The sequence below is a fragment of the Dromaius novaehollandiae genome, chromosome Z, assembly GCF_036370855.1.
Source record: "Dromaius novaehollandiae isolate bDroNov1 chromosome Z, bDroNov1.hap1, whole genome shotgun sequence".
NCBI classification, from domain to species: Eukaryota; Metazoa; Chordata; class Aves; order Casuariiformes; family Dromaiidae; genus Dromaius; species Dromaius novaehollandiae.
The window spans coordinates 59,584,446-59,599,342 of record NC_088132.1 but is presented as its reverse complement, the minus strand read 5'-3'; the positions used below and the strand labels follow the sequence as shown (position 1 = coordinate 59,599,342).

At 42.8% G+C, this 14,897-nt stretch overlaps 1 protein-coding gene across 1 annotated transcript in view; it reads right to left on the bottom strand.

Annotated features, from left to right (window-relative positions):
* LOC135324980 (thrombospondin-4-like) overlaps positions 1–14,897 on the bottom strand; it is a 37,991-nt gene that overhangs the window by 13,272 nt on the left and 9,822 nt on the right. Inside the window, exons 5-11 of the mRNA XM_064502198.1 lie at positions 10,402–10,484; positions 9,761–9,812; positions 8,216–8,388; positions 4,924–5,061; positions 4,208–4,285; positions 1,614–1,766; positions 162–266 (exon numbers count right to left, since the gene is read on the bottom strand). Coding sequence (XP_064358268.1) covers positions 162–266; positions 1,614–1,766; positions 4,208–4,285; positions 4,924–5,061; positions 8,216–8,388; positions 9,761–9,812; positions 10,402–10,484 — 782 coding nt within the window. The remainder of the gene's footprint in view (positions 1–161; positions 267–1,613; positions 1,767–4,207; positions 4,286–4,923; positions 5,062–8,215; positions 8,389–9,760; positions 9,813–10,401; positions 10,485–14,897) is intronic.

Sequence of the window (14,897 nt, the reverse complement as noted above, 5' to 3'; positions counted from 1 at the left end):
TTTTCTTTATTGTTTTCATTAAATAATCAAATGAAAAACAATTTATCCAGAAGAATTCAATAACTTGAAAAAAGACGAATACATCTAGTCATGTTTCTTCCATTCTTCTTCCTCCCTCCTTCATGCTCTGTATTATTATGGGATTAAGAAGAACTTCTTACCTTTCTACAGCTTTCAGCAGAGCATGAGAGTTCTTCATTCGGGTAGCCATCAATGTCAACATCTTTTCCACAAACATAACCATCACCAGCCCAGCCGATGCCACACTAACAATAAAACACCGTGCTAGTATTACCAAAAGGTTAATGAGTCACTTCAGCAATACTCAGGAGGGAAACTCCACATCAGTCTTGAAAAGCAGTAATATGCAAAAGGCACCAACAGATGTTGAAGTACCGTGAAGTATGCCTTAGTATCTCATAGTGTGGAAAAAAAGAGCCTGAAGCCTCATTTTAGATGGACCACGTGCCTGCAACACCTAACAATTTCAGTGAGAGCTATAAATTTCTTTTAGATGCTTGTCAGGAGGCAGTTTTTGCTCCCCATATGTCAGTGGAGAAAGTAGAGAAAAGAGGGGACCTAGACAGATGCACTTAGCACCATGGTTGGGTGGCATGAGCGTGCATCAGTATCGCAAGAATATATCTGCAACTAGGGGAAGCTTTAAGAGAAAACTATGTTGACAGCTACTGAGTTTGCATCAGCAAAGCAAGTGCATCTGCAAGTTTCTGCTAGCAGATTAAATTGCTATTGTTTCACTCAAATGCCTAATTTGTATTGTGCTGTTGTAGTTGAACACAGGCATAGAACTACATGGCCAATTCAGATCTCTCCTAATACAAGGACTTACCTAACATGAGTATCCAGACATGTTCCCATTACAACATGAACTTAAAATATCCTAACATCTTATTCTTTCAAACAGATGCACTTAAAAATGAGACCAAAGCAAGTGCCAACAAAAGCACATACTGTAGCCATATTTAGGACACAGGATTAGTCTCGTTTCCCCTTGCAAGCTGGAAAAACTAAGAAATATACTTCAGTCAGACAATGAAAGTTCATATGCCCTTTGAGCTCATCTGCTCCTAGGGCTGGAAAGCACAGTACAGCTTACCTGTGCCAGGAATCTTTGGTCCCCCTTTGGGTGGGCGTATTAGCGTTTATATCAGTAGGCGAATGCGAGCACTGCGGGTATGCAGGCTGGATCCCTGATCACAGCTATGTAGCTGAATGTGCTCCATGCGGCAGCACATCAGGAGAGGAATTTGCTCATGTGATGTTCTCTGTGCAGTGACACTTGAGAATCCTTTCTGAGAAAACTATGTAAGGGGCTAAAAAGGCCCTTCCCAAAAAATTTAGTTACACAGACACTAGCAGCCCACACAGTAAATATAGCATATGAGTATGGCTGCGTTTAGACATACTGCAAGAAGAAAAAAATTGCAACACAGACTTAGCTCAGTTATTTTTGTAGCCGAGTTGGACCAGCATGCCATAATCTGGTTAAAAAACAGAACTGTTCTAATAAAATGGCCACAAAGACTTGCTCAGTTCCAGCCTTATAACAGTTGGCTCTCACTGTCAACGCATGCATGAATTTATCCACTTACAATACATGTCACCTCGCCTCGCCTCTCCTCAATACACCGGGCATGGACACTGCATGGATTGAGGGCTCGACTTCTGCAACTCCTCACAGCCTGGCAACCCCTGGTTTGGTCTCCTGTATATCCTGATTTGCATTGCCCACACTGGTAAGAGCCCTGTAAGAATAAAAAATTACTAGCCAGTCTTTCAACTGGATTTTTTCTAAAGCAGATGTGTGAATGAGATTCATGCCATATTGCTTACACTGTGCAAGTGCAGTTTTTCATCCATTGAGACCTCTTGCACTTTGAACAGACTTTTCTTTCCACATAACATTCAGGTTTGGCTCCCACAGCATGTGCTGGAAAACATGCTCAACTCATGCCTGTTGAGACCAGGTGCCAAAACTTTGTGTAAACTCCTCAGCAGCACCTGCTTAATCAGATCAGCTTAGCCAAACAAGCAAACCTGTGTGGGTGCTCTTATTTCAGTGTAAAAGAGATTCCATCAGTGTATCTTAACTCAGCTGGGGATTGAGTGAAAGAGTGGAAGTGAGACAAGGAAATTCACCATCTTTGCCCTGTTTATTTTATTTTTTTAATCCTAAATGTTTTGAAGCCAATTTGAGCTAAATCTTGTATTTTGGAAAGGAATTCAGGAGTTGAAGATACAGTTATCCTCACTGAAATGGCAGTAAGAATGTCGATGCAGCCTTTTGCATTGGTTTACCTAGAAAGATACATAGATCTTCATGAACTGCCTTTGTGCACCTTCTATGCAAGAAAACCCAAAGAAGCTAAGCCAAGGAATCCCAGTTTATGCTGGGACAATCACTATATGCAATATGAGCAGATAAATGCTGATAAGAATGGGCCTTATTTAGGTATTTAATATGTTTTTTGTCTCTGTCTCACATATCTGTAGATTTGTAATCTAGGACATAAAAGTTAATTGAAAACAAACTCTTTTTTTCTTACAGCGATTGATTATTTTGATATGTCAAAGAACAGAAACGGACAGATCTCTGACAAACTTGTGCATCACCCTTCGTGAAACAGAGGTGCTTCAGACCTCTGTTTTTGCTCATCCCATACGAAGCCTGTTGGATGAACTGTCAGAACCATCCCAGTCCACCATGCTAGAGAGAGACACTTACTACCCAACTGTGCATTATTTTTGTCCTGCCTTTCTAGCTTTGTTCCAAATTTAAACTCTGTGCTATCTGTATACTTTCAGTCTGTATACTTAATAGAAAAATAATCACTGGACCATCCGAATGGTATGGCCTATATAAAACATAATGGTCTGTGCATTTTCTTCTAATTGAAGCCAGATTAAATCTTCTGGAGCATGCTGAGTTTGCTAAATATATTCTCTTCTGTGCATTAAAATAGCCTTTAAGGCAGCACTTCCTGACCCAACAGTTTGTAAAGGAAGACAAGAGCAAAAAAATCATGCTGCTCTGTTTTGACAGCTAGCAGGCTTCCCTTTTCTCTGCTAAAACAGAGACTACCAGCCTTCAGAAGAGGGCCAGTCTTGCAATAGGTACAACATGTGAAAGAAAAGTTCCAGATATCAAAAAAAGAAAAATACAGTGAGCAGTGAAAGCAGTCCCTAGCAAGGCAAGGCCGTGCACAAGGAGAGCAGACCATTTGGAACGTCGCTGGTGGCCTCCATGATACCCAGCTGCAGAAAAGACCATCTTTACACCTGTAGGTTATTTTTATCCTTTTTCTTGTTATGAACAGAGCCTGCTTTATGCAACCAGCAGGCTGTGGTAGCAGAACAGTATTTGACAGTGGGATAAGTTAAGTGAAAGCTCAAAATTGCTTCACAGCATTAAAATGGTCATAAGCTCCTTCTGTAGGACCATATCACAGAATGGCTGAAATTGGAAGGGACCTCTGGAGACCATCTAGTCCAACCCCCCTGCTCGAGCAGGACCACCTAGAGCATGTTGCTCAGGATTGTGTCCAGACAGCTTCTGAGTATCTCCAAGGGAGGAGACTCCACAACCTCTCTGGGCAACCTGTTCCAGTGCCCAGTCACCTCTAACATCTTTCAACCCCCCATTTTTAGTTCTGCAATGCTTGTTTTCCTGGATTACCTACCCAGGTCTATAGCTATTAAACGTGCTATACCAATTGTAGCTCTCCTGCTCTCTGTATTATATAGAGAGATACCTGGTACTGTATATACCAGATACCCTAATGAAGTGAAGATATTACTCCTACAAAAAGGGCTCATAGGATCGTCTATAGGATGATCCTATAGGGTCATCTTGCTGCAGTAATTCCTAAGTGAGTAGACACACTGGGAAGTAAAGATAAAATCTTTCAAAGGAGGTTTCTTCCCATAACATGCTCATAAACACACATAACTGGAGGGTGAACAGAGAATTCCTGCCATTCTTCAGGGAAAGCTCAGGTGTACATGTTAATGACAAATTAAGTATTGACTATTGTATTATTATTCATGAAAAGGTGATTCTTTGGTTTAGATAGAGCCAAACAGATTACATTATTTAGCTCTTGAATCAGAGCCACAAATCTAATCCTAGCCTCATGGAATTTTAAAACAACGATTTTTTTAATGCCATGAATAAAAAGGTGCTTACCAAAGTGTTCACACAATGGGAATTTGGAACACAGAGTCCATCTCCACCATGCTGACATTCATCAATGTCTAAGCAGACCTAGCAATAAAACAAAACAACCTAAAATAAATCTAAGTCAACTTGGATCTAAGTCTGAAGAAAAGCCACCAAAGTTTAAATCCAAAGAAGAGTCATAGCCTCTCCTGAAACCACTCTAAGAATGGCACAGATATACCCACAAACTTAATTTTTGGATGGTTCTTCAGACACTCAAGTCAACTCTGAAGAGATGCTGTGTGATATAGCGTCAAAATGTCAAACTTAGGATGGGCTTCTAGTTCACCCACAAGAGTGGAGAGGAGAACTATGTCCCCATTGCAGAGCTGTACAGGAAAGTTTATAAAAACAGCAGTAAAGCAGACCTTTTCTATCAAACTCTTCCTCTTCCTAGGTCAGAATCAGTTTACAGAAATCAATAAAGCCTCTCTTTAAAATTAATCAGATGTGCCTATGTAGATAATGACATTTTTTCCTGTCTCCATCCTAATCCTGACTAGTAGGCAGTTAATACTCTCATTAAAGCCAAGCAAACACAACAATCAGTTGGAGCAGTAACGCTCTAAGCTCTGCCTAACTGCACAAGGCAACTGTGTAATGACTGAAATACAAATAAAATGCAATATTGATATAAACCAGACCCTCACACTGGAGATTGCTTCAAGGATGCTGCCACTCACCTGCTTATTGCTCTTGGCATAGCTGAGTCCTACCCCTTGCACCATTTGTCCTGTATATCCTGGGGGACAGGTGTCACAACGGAAACCTGGAGCAGTGTTCACACAACGCACTCCAGGGAAGCAAGGGTTGTAACGGCACTGCAAGGACAAGAAATGAACTGAGCACATGCTGATGCTTCAGTAACATCCAGCCACTGAGCACACGCACAGACCTCTCAGGGAATTTGCTTAGGCAATGTTACATGCAAATGTCTGCACATCTTCTGTTCAGAGCTGGCTTGCAGAAAAAAAAGTCTCAGGTATAGTTGACCCCATTGATCTTCAGCTATCTCTGAAATTTAACTGACACTTATAATCTTGCATTATAGCCTGCAGTAGTACCCCAAGCTCTGCTTCCCATCCTTCCTTTTGCTGGGCAGGTTCAGCTCTCGCTGAGGTAGAGAATCCCCCTAGAAGGCGCAGGACCACCATATCTGGAAAGCAGCATAACTGCAGCCCACAACATGATCCTGCCATTGTGTTTTGTGCACTCAAAAGGAGCATCAGCATTTTTCCCTCATTTGTATTTGAGCAAATACTGTAGACAGAAGTAGCCCAAAATACAAGCCAGATAAACGGGGATGTGCCTGTAGCACCCACACCTTTCTAGACCAGAGGGCCACAGACAACCCTCAGCATTTCTCCCAAAATACCACATACCCATACCATCACCCTTGGACTGAAGATGCTGTTGACTTCATTGCCCAATGTGGTTTCACAGAATGGTTGTCACCCATTGGTGACAGTGGTCTTCTGGGTGCCCGTGGGCAACCACATCCTGCATTGCTGCCTCTCAAATATCGCCAGCCACTTGGTAAAATTTGTAAGATTGTCGAAAACGTCAGCAAGTCATCATGCTATGTACGATTCAAAGACAGCAATAAGCAAGAAATATAAGAAAGAAATATGAAAGATTTTTAAAAATATGTTTTCTTTTTAATACTTCTTTTTGCCTCCATCGCTAGCAGAAAAACATCCATAAAATGATAGGAGAACAAGCCAGAGAACATCCATGTACAGCGTCAAACATGTAACTTGTGTGCGTGTATAAAATACATGATTCTATATTGCCCAGAGCTTGCATTTGCCCTTTAGTGTATCATCTTTGGAGAGCTGTTACAGACCAGTAACCACACACGCGCACACACACACACACACACACACACACACACACACACTTTTAACGGAGCAGGAAAAAAACAGGTTTAATATCAAAGTGTGTTTGATGTAAAGATTTGATAGAAGTATGTCCAAAGCTAGCATAAGGCAAATGTAAAAGCTAAGACAGACATGTTGTCCCTGAGAGGGTATTATTTAACGCAAATTTTATTGCAGCCAGTAGAGGGCAGTCAAACTACATCATAAACCCAGCAGAGCCAAAGCGCAGAATATAGAGGACATCAGCATGTTAAAATAATGTCCTAAAGCTAGTAATGAACACGGGAGCTTGTTGCAGAGATATTAACAGTCTCAGAAAGACTGATGGCAGCTCCTAGTGGGGAAACTTCTAGGTTTCCCTTCACCAGAACTTGCATGTGAACTCCTATTTAAATGTCCAGGTTTTAGGAAGTAATTTTGTTATTTCCTAAAATAACATGAAGTTCACACAGAAGAAGGGTGTTATCCTAGAGAAGACTCTGCAAAAGCTTTCAAAAAATATTACTTTCCTTACTGTCTTAGCTGACTAGAGAAAACAGAGAACATGGCAAAGTGCAGCTTATCTGACAATGAAAATCTATCAGCATTTATTATCTCTTCCACCCCCCTCCCTTGAGAAACCATAAGTGTGAATCCAACTGATAAAGGATATGTTTTCTGGTGAAGAAAATGCACCACACTAGATGGCGTTTTGGTAGCATTGTCCACACAGAGACCGAGAACTCATATAAGCAAGACTGTCTCCATGATATCATTTTGGCAACATTTCCTCGCTGTTTCTAACGTCAGTTCAGCTCTGCCACCTGGAGCAGTGGTAGGAGCGTGAAGCACACACGTCTCTAGTGGCAGAGCCTGGCTGCTCTGAGAAACCTAAAGTTACCGTCGTGTTACTACCGATCGGTCGCACTTTGCTTTCTCACAGCACTACCGTGGGTAGAGTTGCTCCCACACTGAAAATGGCAGGGAGGAGATCATTACCACGCTCTGCCCCAGCACAAATCTGGCGCTGGAGATGGCAGTACCTCTCCATACGGCTGAGCTCCACCTCGGCTGGCGCGAGCCTCACAGCACAGCTGTCTGTGCCGTGACACTCGCACCGGAGCTGCCTCGGCTTCGCCTCCTGCATCCGCGTTTCAGGCCTTCACCCCCAGGTCTGGCACCTTCTCTTGCAGCAGGCACAGCTCATGCCACGTGAGGCAAAATAAAAGACGTCTCCTACATCTCAGGAAGCTGCAACACTGAACCCAGGTTCTCCCCCCAGCGTCTTCCACAGACAGCAGTAAGCTGGACACACCATACCCCTCTGCTGATGGCCAAAAGGAGCGAGTAAAGCAAACCAGCAGTCAAAGCACATCTCTTGCTGGCTCGGAAGGGGAAAGAGGAAGTGCTTTTGCTGTTTTATGTCATTTGGTAAGTACCCTGATAGTACTGGGTTATCCACAAGCACAACTAACAACCTAATCCTCCTGGTTCCCTGGTCTACTGTACCCTTAGTTTCTCCACAAAAATCAGCAAAGGTAATGGCAAAAATCATCGTACAGAAAAAGCGTGGTGAAGTGGTAGGCTGTTTTGTTTTTTGTGTTAAGTGTTCTGAGTCAACGTTACTTATTTCAATTAATAATTCAGGATATAAAGTCTTCAATACAAACAAGGTAACATACAGCACAAGAAAAAAAAAGATTTAAGTCAACCTTTCCAGCTTTCATTATAACCATAAAGAAGCAAAAGGAAGTGGAACATTAAATGTTCACTCTTTGTCATAGACCTTTAAGGTTAAGCTGAAAGCATGGCAGCTGTACCGGGTGAACAGAGGACTGGTCTCCACGGCTGGTTCAGGAGCACTACAATTTAAAGAAACAACTCCTTTAGGTAACTTCTCAGCTCACCAGGGTATTCCAAGTTTTCACCCATGTAACCTCCACAAAGTAGCAGCAACAGCAACAGCAAAATAGAGGGGTGGAATCAAGTCAGAACATTCACTGTGCAAGCAGTCAGCAAATGCTGAAGAGACCAAGCATTAGCCACCCATTGCTATGTAAAAACCAGGTGGTTTTAATTTTTTTTTTGTTTAGTTCTGTGAGAGTCAGTATTTTACCTCATCGATATCTGAGCATGTAACTCCGTTCCCTGTGAGCCCTTCAGGGCACGGGCCGCACTGAAATCCCTCGGCTGTCTCCGTGCACCTGACCCCTCTGAAGCAGGAATTGGCTTCGCATTTGGGTTTAGGGCGTCTAGGAGGTGGAGTTGGAAAATTCACAGTTCCCAAACCTTTAACACAGAAAGAACAGCTGTTTTAGCGATTAAAAGAAACATCCATCACAGCTTTCAGCTGGCAAGCGCTCTGCAGAGATCCCCGTGGCGCGACTCAGTGGGGGATCGTGTTTCTGCCCCGTGCAGTGAGGCTGCAGGAGCTACCAGCTGCGCTGGGGCTGACGAGACTTCATGCTGGGAACAGCCCAAGCCTCTGGACAGTGGAAATTTAGCCTATTTCGTTAGGTCTGCATGCTGCTCTTGACTACACATGGGAGCCCTCCTGCTATGTTTGTCCCAGGACAGACCTGCTGCTGGGCAGGGGAAAGCCAGGGACCTCGGAAGGCCAAAAGGATTCCTGAGAACTGAAGTTTCATGGTACAAGGCACTCCTCAGGCTAAATCAGCAACGCTAGCCCTTCATATGGAAAACTGTGCTATGACTTCACAAGAGCAAAATCTGACCATCTACAACACAGGGGAACAAAGCAGCAGCAGTTGGCAGCAGATGGGATGCACAGCAGGACATGCAGTACACTGGTTCAGATACACAGAGGCCAGCCCTGGGGAAATGCAACATTGCCAGAGTCTCTGGCTGGTGCTGAGCCTTGGTACCGATGTATGGGCTACATCTTTGCAACTGGGTGATTTAAAGACATTTTCTTTGGCACTCGCACAGGAAGTTTAATCTGACTGGAGCTCAACTGAGATAAAATATTTTGATGAGGCTGGTAGTTTAGAAGTGATTAACTAAAAGGCCTAATGAGTTTAGGCCTACTATGCCACCCCAGGAGGGAATATCTTTGGTTTTCATAGCCAGTGTACATGTTTTGATTGCCAGTTGTGTAGGAGGGCCATGCAACGGCATTCGGGAAGGTATTTATTTCTTCCATTTAGCCAAAAGATGGCCAATGTTTCATTTGGATCTTACTGCTGTTAACCAATGATTACCCACTCAGAATCAGAGTATTTTCAGGTGAAATCCATGGGATCTTCCTGAGCTTGAAAATAGCAAGTGTTACAGAACAGGATTCCTCACTTATCCTTCCACTACAACTGGTGATGAGACATTTGCAGGCAATGTCTCCCTCCGGGGGACACATGACACAGCTTTGCGGCAACACAAGAACTGAGATGCAGGTCGAGGTGGCACTGCTTGGTTTAGAGGGTTTAATCCCGCAGTAGGTGATTGTCAGGAGTATAGAAACTGAAAGCTTTTTCCCCAGTGGAAATCTATTTTAAATTTGTGTCAAATATATCTAGAATTTTAGACACATTTTTTTAAAAAGTACTCTTCAGAAACCAAATAAATCTAATGTAATCAGAATTAGTTTTAAAGTGACTTTATATCTCATCTGTCTGCCTTTTACAAGCCATACAGGAATACTCACCACATGCCTGGCACTCAGCTATGGTATTTCTCAGAAAAGTTGTTTCCTTGACCTTCAGGATATAGAAAATAAACATTATTTGGATACGGGCAGCTCCAGTTTGCACCTGGCTGCCAGAAGAACCGTTATCTTCTTCCCCAAGACGCCACTCAAACCATGCAACATATGTACTACATCTTGAAATGAGATACTCTTCCTACTCCATAAAACTAAGCTCAGTGATAATGGTCCTAATTCAGTTCATCCTTCATCAAGAAAGCCTTTAAGAATGACATGCTTAACTAAAGGCATATGCCAGCAAATTCAGCTCTGAGACCCACCAACGACTAGAACAAATTCAATTTCAGTTCTGTGCAAGAGACCTACCTCTGTCTATCAATGGGCTACAGCAGCTGCTGTAGTTCTTCTCCACTTAAAACAGCAGGTTTTCTGGATCTGAATATGCAAGTCACCTGCACTGCCACATTCAGTGAACCTTCACAGCATGCACAGGGCCTATACAGTTACTACTTCTCCACTGTGCCATGCCTCTGGGGCAATGAACTCTACACACTTATTTTTTATTGCTTACATTAATTCTGCCCTGACCCTAATAAAAGTCACAAGCTTGGGGATTTCATGCTGAAGCCCGTGTACAGTACCTGTTGTCTGAGAAGGTCTTTCACATCTCCCAGTATTTGATTCATCTGCATCATCTGACCCATCAGCTGCCTATTAAAATCATCTGCAGGAAAACAGTAATGAAAAGAGTGCACAATGCACATAAGTCTCCTTCATTTGCCATGATGCCATCATGAGATACAAGATGGAATCATCTTAAAGAGCCAAGGGTGGGGGGAATATTACTGTTGCTTAAGTCCTGTAGGAATGCTTAAAGGAAATCAGTATTTAGCTTCATTTTTTGTAGAGGGATTTGCATGACCTCGAGGCTCTTCTGGACTTAATTCCATGGTATAGCCAAGAAACAAGCAGAAAAAACAAAAACTTCTCTACAGGGAGTAAAGCAATATACTCGTAGCACTACTTCAGCATCTAACAATATTGGCAACTAATGCCACTCATGTTACTGGTTTCTCCCAGGCCTGAGACCTGCAACCCTATGTGAAGCTTTATGGTTTCAAGACTGAAAAGGAACTTTTCTGTGATAATCCATTTGGGGGAGCCAAGAAATATCTGTCCATATAATGGTAAGTAACCCCTTTTAAATACATTTTGTGTCACTACAATCAATTCCTGCTCATTTTTCAAAGAGAAGTTACTCGGCGTTCCAGGAAAGCTTGTAGTGCAGCTCTGATCATGCATCAAAAGCAGCCCCTCTGACCAAAACAGCAGTTTTCATACCTGCAGCCCTCCTTTGGCTCCTCTTCCTACTGCAGCTCATCTTACCATACGCAAGTTCCACGGCTGCGTTTCCTCCTCATTCATAAGGACTGCAGGGCTGCCTCATTCATACGGACTCACAAAACATCTATTCAACACACTTATGAATGTGCACCAAGATTTTCACACAAGACTCATTTGTTAAATGAAACATTAGTTTTGACCGGATGACAGGAAAGAAGCGTAGAGTATGTGTAACAGTAATACTCCGTTCTTTGTGTTTGTAGCTCCCTGCTGAGTTTGTAGCTCTCTCGAGCAGTTATTTGTTTACTTCTCTAAGTCTGTATGTCAAAACAAATTTCATAAATATATGCTTTTTTACATTTTAAGCAGGCAGGGTATTTTGATATCATGTCCAATCGCTCCAGGGAGGTTTATTCATGTGTTACTTGCATGGGTATTGAAAGCTTACATGAAAAAAGCTTTTCTTAATGTTTACCTCATTGTTTTGTACTTCAAAGCATTTCTAACTGTTTCTTGATTTCGGATTTTCTCATCAAAACACTAAAGTTTAAAGACTTGGGAAGCACCTGTTCTAGAACATGCCTCCGTTCTAGTCCCAACCTTCTCTTTATTTGTGGAGGAAGGCAGCAAGACTTAAAATCATTGGTATTTCAGAATCCCATAGTGGAACCTGGCATGCAGGCTGTCAAAACAGATGTAGGGTTTTTTTTTTGTTTTGTTTTGCTTTATTTTTTTAAACAAAGATTGGCTTAGGCTTTATTGATTGCAATCTGCAAAAAAATTCTCAAGATTTCAGATGCTTCTTTGTTGGCTAGCATCTAAATGAAAAACAGATCTATTTTGTAGAGTTAAGTTTTGCAGACTGTTAAACTTTAAGGTGGACTGAACAGGTTGTATTGCCATGAATTATACACACTGCAAATTTAGATAGCAAAGCATTACCACAAACAGAAACACTTCCCATGATATTTTTTTCTCTTGCATTTAAAGCCAAATCCTATGGTAGATACCACCTGTAGCTGAATTACTGATGATCCATGGCAAGAGGCAAACTTCAGAGAGGCCTTTCACAGGACTGCTTGGCCGTAGTGTGCTGCACGGTAGCATTCAGTGGTAGCTTCTCCTAGGACAGAGCTGGGAAAGCCAAAGGTGCAGCCTGAGGCTTTACAGTTACCTGGTCCTACCACCTAGTCTCTCTCATCCACATCCCATCTACTGAGATGACTCCCCAGTTCAGCTTGAGTCCAGTTTGAAACAGTAACGACCTGGATAACAGGATGGCTTTCATGGCGATAATTAAATTCAGAGACAGATCTGAAAAATTACTGTCCAACAGGGAACTGAAGTCTCTTGACATGCTTCTTCTCCATAAACCTGAGGTCATGACAGTGACACAACACACTCGGCTCAAGAAGCTATCCTGTCCTTCTCTTTCCTGGTTTCATACCTTAGGCAGGACCTTTTACCAGGCCTTGGATTTGGAGCAGGTGACCAGCTCTGTTGCACAGCTAATCTGAGCAGGTTGGGCAACACACAAACACTAGCCTGGGAGACTGCAGGCCCCTGTATAAAGCTTCATAGACACACCAGCCTTTCTTCTAGCCCTCTTGGGAGCAGTACTGGCTTGAACACCCCACTGCGGGTCATCTGGCAAAGTCACAGTCATGAAGTGTCTTTCAAAGAGATTTTGGTTACTCAGCCAAAATCAGAGACCCAGTCATGACTAAAGTACAGATGATGGTTGATAAGTGAACAGTCCCCTGTCTGCCTGTAACCTAGTACCCAAAGAAGGTGGATGTACAAGTTGCGCGTACAAGATGCAAGGTGGCATCAAAGGGAATTGTGAAGTGGCAGGTTCCAAGTAAACAGAAGGAAATACTTCCTCAGACATGTAATGGGTTCTTTGCCAGGAGATGTACTCAATCACACATTCAAAACTGACCAGACATATCATCTATTGAGTACAAAGCACAAAGACTCCACCTCTGGGTCACGAGGTCCACACACCAGGAATCGCTGGAACCCGGGAGAGCATTCAGGAAAGCAACACTATAACTGCACTCTCTCTTACACTCTTCTCTTTGGGTCCATGACAGCATACCAGACAAAAAGAATCTTTGGTCTGATGCAACACAGACATTTTTATTCTTCTACATTATGTCAAGTCCAGCTACCCTAAATGAACTAGATAACCTTCAAAGGTCCCTTCCAACCTGAGTGATTTTGTGATTCTGATTACATGTGGCATACTGATCTCTTCTATCAAAAAGAATGTGTCTTGCACCATATTTTCCTGCCCACATGGAAAGATTTGAATACCCATGTTCAACCTCTAGCTGATCATAATATTCTCACCTCACAGCTATACTGCTTAGGTGTCTCAGCCTCACAGACAGCACTGAGGGACTGCTGCTGCCACAGTAGTGGCAATGATGAGGACTCTCAATCAAAGCCAAGTACCGTTATTCAGGTACTAAGCTCTCGCACATGTTTTCTGATCAATATAAAACCACACATACACATGCTTATACTAAGATACATAAGTGTCATTCCCTACACAGCTAAGCACTTGCATTCCTGCTTTTTCTGGCTAAAGAAAAAGTTGTGGTTATCTGATATATTGCTCCTATAAAGGGCACCATGAAACATATACAATGTGCTAGGGAGCTGAGTTAATATTGTTGTTGGAACACTTGCACCTCTTCCTTCTGTGGATTTGACTATGCAGACTTTGAATATATTCATGTGAGGCTTTTTTTACTTAATATGATACTAATTTCATATGAAGGTTATAAGCAATTGAACTTGAGAGGCCAGTCCAAAAAGCTCAGCCAAGTGTAGGCAGCCAGGGAGACAGTATCTCCACGTATTACTATGCTTTGAATTACTGATTAACAAGCAGAAAGTTACAAATGAGAACAAGCGTGCAATTTGGAAATCTTGCTCACTGAGCTCTGAGCTGCGAGTTTTTCCAGGAGGAAACATTGAATTACCCTTCCCTTCTATCTGCAAATGCCTGTTGATTTAAGGGAAGAGAGATCTTTGATAATAGAACCCTTCATATTTTTTGCCTAGGTGTATAAATGTTAAGGAGCAATAAAACATAAGTGTGTGTCACAGACGATTTACATAGCTAAAAAGCAAAACAGGTACTGTCATCACTGCATGGCACTGATGCCCACATTCATGTAGTGCACCCAGGATGGCCTTATATCAAAATTGCGTGGCTTGTTTCCCAACGGCATTGAATCTATTTTAATCAAAAATAGCTACGCTGTAGTTTTCTGGAGGGCGGGAAGAAGGGTAGGAGAGACAGCAAGCTTCTAATGGATGCTCTTTCAAACTTTAAAATCAGATTTTTTGTTTCACTGCTGTCTCATATCAACATACGGCATGCATAGCATGAACCCGTTGCGTTCCCTCGCACACACAACAGAAAGGCAGATTGACACGGCTGGGGAGGGAGTCCAGATGGGGCAGTCTAGCCCAGGTTCGCTCCGTTAAGAGGCTGAGGAGCACCCCCACCATCACCTGGGAGGGCATCCAGCCCCACGGGACCTGAAGGAACTCCCACAGCTGCAGCTCCTTCCTTTCCTCCCCATTCCTAGCCCAGTCTCTGCAATGGGAGGTAGGAAAGAAATTGGTTTTGAAACAGATTTCTGGTCCAGCAGGTGAACAAAAGCATCGGCTAGCTTGCAGCAGGACTAGTTGCTGCCTTGGCACAGCTTTTCCCACACGGACTCATGCACCCTCTTACGGCAGCACCAACTCACTCTGTGGTCCCCATCCTCGC